The sequence below is a fragment of the Papilio polytes genome, unplaced genomic scaffold, assembly GCF_000836215.1.
Source record: "Papilio polytes unplaced genomic scaffold, Ppol_1.0 DF823923.1, whole genome shotgun sequence".
NCBI classification, from domain to species: domain Eukaryota; kingdom Metazoa; phylum Arthropoda; class Insecta; order Lepidoptera; family Papilionidae; genus Papilio; species Papilio polytes.
The window spans coordinates 2,764,870-2,768,879 of record NW_013525281.1 but is presented as its reverse complement, the minus strand read 5'-3'; the positions used below and the strand labels follow the sequence as shown (position 1 = coordinate 2,768,879).

General features: G+C 35.9%; 1 protein-coding gene across 1 annotated transcript in view; it reads right to left on the bottom strand.

The window, feature by feature from the left end:
* The window catches only part of LOC106102087 (muscle M-line assembly protein unc-89), a 7,008-nt gene extending 3,244 nt beyond the window's left edge, over positions 1 to 3,764 (bottom strand). Inside the window, exons 1-7 of the mRNA XM_013281496.1 lie at positions 2,956 to 3,764; positions 2,554 to 2,792; positions 2,034 to 2,152; positions 1,611 to 1,709; positions 1,198 to 1,329; positions 753 to 936; positions 5 to 12 (exon numbers count right to left, since the gene is read on the bottom strand). Of these exons, the coding sequence (XP_013136950.1) occupies positions 5 to 12; positions 753 to 936; positions 1,198 to 1,329; positions 1,611 to 1,709; positions 2,034 to 2,152; positions 2,554 to 2,792; positions 2,956 to 3,589 (1,415 nt within the window). The 5' untranslated portion in view covers positions 3,590 to 3,764. The remainder of the gene's footprint in view (positions 1 to 4; positions 13 to 752; positions 937 to 1,197; positions 1,330 to 1,610; positions 1,710 to 2,033; positions 2,153 to 2,553; positions 2,793 to 2,955) is intronic.
* Positions 3,765 to 4,010: the final 246 nt, after the last annotated feature.

The following is a 4,010-nucleotide window of genomic DNA, read 5'->3' as shown; positions in this document are numbered from 1 at the left end:
AGGCTTTATCACCTACGACATACCTCGTAGCTTAATAGTGTTCTATATCTACTAACTATCGTCCGCGACTCTGTCTGCGTGGAATTAAAAAAAAAGTGAGTAACCTATGTTTTCTTCCAGACTATCTTCTACGTCTATGCCAAATTTAATTGATATGCGTTCAGCTGATTAGGCTACTAACTTTAACAAACATCCATCCATCTATACTTTCGCTAATAATAGTAAGATATCTATAAATATAATAAAATTGGAGGGTCTGTAATATCAAAAAGAAAAATTCTGGATTTCAGGAAGACAATGTACTTGTGTTTCTGAAAATAAAAATCGCATTTAAAATTTTTGTTTGTCTGTCTCCACAATCCGCGCTAACGAAATTTGCGTGTGCGTCGGAAGCTTAGTGGTTTAAGCACTTAACTTGTGCTTAAACCACTGTAAGTTTGTGATGATCTTATTAGCTAGAAAGAGATGGATGGATTGCGTGAAAGGTGACATGATCAAGACGGGAGTGATGACTACAATGACAGATGATAGAGTTATTCGGAGGACGAAAACCCGGTGCATCTGTCGTCCGCGAATTCGTATCCGTAGAACAACAAAAAAAAAAAGTTACTATCAATGATCTATGTTCCAAGCTACGCCCAAATCCTATTAACAGTTATATTTTCACAATGTAACATACATTAAAAAAATATAACATATTATTTATTCCTACATGTGTGAAACTGCATTTGTATTGCCTCTTGTCGACTTACCAAACTCTGTTCATCGAGAACTATCTCTCCATTCGCTCCGAGTTTGATCTGCGGCGCGGGCGCGGGCGCGGCCTCTGCTTCAGGTGACTTGATTTTTTGTTTACTTTTTTCCTCAGCTTTTGCTGCAGACTCTTTAGCGTCTTTAGCATTATCCTCTTTCGCCTTTATTTCATCTTGATCTGGACTAAAAAAAAAATCATCAGAATTTATGACTAACACTGTTGCTTCATCCACATTGTTTTGTATTTCACGCATGCACATTTTTTCAATTCATTCACCCCTTTAAAGTAATAGCATGAAAATATTAAGCCTATAGCGTGGCATAAGTGCAGGGTTTTTTATTAGAATAAATATTATTTAAAAATATACTGTGATTGCTGACATCTTACATAACATGTATTAAGTAAAGACTAAAAATTAAATCTAAAAAGTAACATGCACTCACATGATAGGATTAGTGGTGGGGTTGTAGAATATGAGGTCATACATGGTGAGTGACTCTCTCTTAGCGGCGGCCTTCTCGCGCTTGCGGCGCATCGCGGCCGCGCGCCGGTTGGCCGCCTCCTGGCGACGTAATCTGACAAGACAACTACCATCAGTGATGGAACTTAAAGCCTAGGCTGCCGTAGGATGCGGTAAACCAAATATGGGGCGATAAAAGTTATTTCACGACCCTTTTGCAACCGAAAAGACAGTAAAAAGAATCAGCGAGTGACCGTATGCCTTGATAATTTCACAACGAAGAAATATAGTATTACGGCCGTAGTGTGACTTACATTTATTAATACACTTTTTTACCATACTTTAAAGCTAAATATATTTTCACCTATGGAAGTTGTTTAAAACAGCTGTACTTACTTGCTCTGTTTCTCCTTGAACGGTGAAGCAAGACCACTAGGGGCAGTCAATTGACTCGCACTTGAGCAAACAGAATCATTCCGCACACGATGTACCTCTCTGTAATAAAACGATAATAATACTTGTGTTAAAGTACAATGTAATTACTTAGTGTTAAGACATATCAAATTTATTTGTACGGCAGAAAACATTTTGTGAGAGAAATTAACATGTTCCATACTTCAATGATAAACCTATGAAGCAAGCATGTCACGTATATAGTTATCTCTTTTGATCGTGTATGGAAAAGTAGATTATCAACTCCTCCACCAGGGATTAGAAAATTACAACTAGCTTCCACATGTCCTGGAAAATGCTTCACATAACGCACGGAATGTGTTAATAATTTTGGTAAATTTTCAAGCGGGGTACAAATATACTAACCGATTTATTATTGAGCTAGATGTGTGTGAATCATGACGTTGTCTACCCAAAGATGGAGTAGCTCTCCCAGTAGACAGTTGCGCGCGTCGAGTCTCATCCTCCGACTCACTGGCACTGCCCTTTAACAATATAGTATGCATATAAGGAAGGAAGTTGAGTACAATCTGATTACATCTAAACTAAAAATAAATTGGTCTGGTGTGTGAAGAAATGTTTGTTGTGTAAAAAAATATGTAAAACCATAAAGATGAAATGACACAAGGCAAAACAAGACAGCTACATGTATAATTTTTTACTTGTATAAATAGCTTTTGCTACATTCTGACTTAATACCATGACTTACAGCCTATCCATTTATAGAGGTTAGTGTAAGAGATAGAAATGACCATTTAAAGATGTTGATGGAAGGCTGATTGTGGGCTAATGTAATTTTAGTTTAATTTATATTCAAGTCAGATAAGTTTGTCTATAATAATACACATGACAATTTAAAATTCATTTAATCTAAATAAAATAATACCTGTATACTATTTCTTCTTTGAGGCCCCAGTCTTGGAGCTGGGCGCAACTTTGGCCTCACTTTACTTGGTGAAGGTAATGGTACTATTGGATCAAAGAGAACTTCAACATTTTCTGATATAATTTCGCTTTTTAGAACATCTATAGGCTTGGGTGCACTGCCAGCTTGCTGTAACGGCACTATACCATCCATCACTGTCTCATCTGTGACACTCTCTGGAACACTTGGCACATTGAAATCTGAAATCATGTGAAAAAGAAATTGTTTAATTTTTTTTCAAAACACATTCTCAGGATACGTATTGAAAATGACGTACTTAAATGTACTTTTTATTGTACATTTTGAATGTAAACTTATTCCAAAAATGTTATATAAATTAAAAGTATGTGATTACATATTTACCTTCGGTAGTGCTGCTTCCAACAGGGCTAACTGTATTATGTGTAACTTTATGTATATTTTTGTTTGTTATATGCAGTTCATTGTTGTCATTTATTATTTGTTGTTTGGGTGTATGTTTATTTATTTGCGGTGATACACTTTTTGCTTGGTTTACATCTGCACTTTTTGTGGTGTTTTTTGGGGATGTGGTCAAAAGAGATGCAATAGCTTTCCTAAATGGACTATCTCGTCGTGATTGTGGTGATGCAAATATACCTTTGTTCGATTTGATAACAGAAGTAGCGTTACCAGACACTTTTTCTGTGGTTTTTGGTGATGACTTAATTTTCTCGGTTGGATTAATTGGAGAGCTTCCAGTTGTTGGTGCGTTAGCTTTGTCATTTTTGTTCGGAGTTTTAATTACATTCCGAGACTTTGTTGCGTTGGTAAATTCATCTGAAGTGTTTGAAGGGCCGACGCTGTCAGCCACTTCATTTTTTTCTACTAAAGGTCGTGGTGTTCGTGGGCTTTTGAGTTTTTTTTCAATGTCTTCTTTAACTTGAACCTGCTTGTTTTTAACATCTGCAGATTCAGCATTTTTTCTTCTTGGTGGCAAAGATGTTACAGCTTTTATCCTAGCACGTCTAGTCGACATTTTGTGATTTAACAAGAGATCTTCTTAAAAATTAAGTAATCACTTTTACAAATGCATCATCCATGTATCTTTAGTATGTAAATCTGATTTTATATGAAATTTAATACATATTTGCACTATTTATATTTATTACACAAATAATAAACCCGTACAACTCTTTCCTTCAATATATGAATGACAGTGACAGTCAAGTGACAGCATAAGTTTAGAATGACAGCTGACAGCTAAACGAGTATAGATGTACATGATTATTTTGGCACCTGGCGATGAGAAGTGACATTTAATGTCAGGGTAACAGTGACATAGCTTGTCAGTTCACTTGGCGTTTTGCGTGGCTTTTTAATGTTATTCCATGAAATAAAGTGTTAAAAGCGTTTAAAAGTAGCACTGCTAAAAGTTTGCTACAAAGATTCTTTAACTA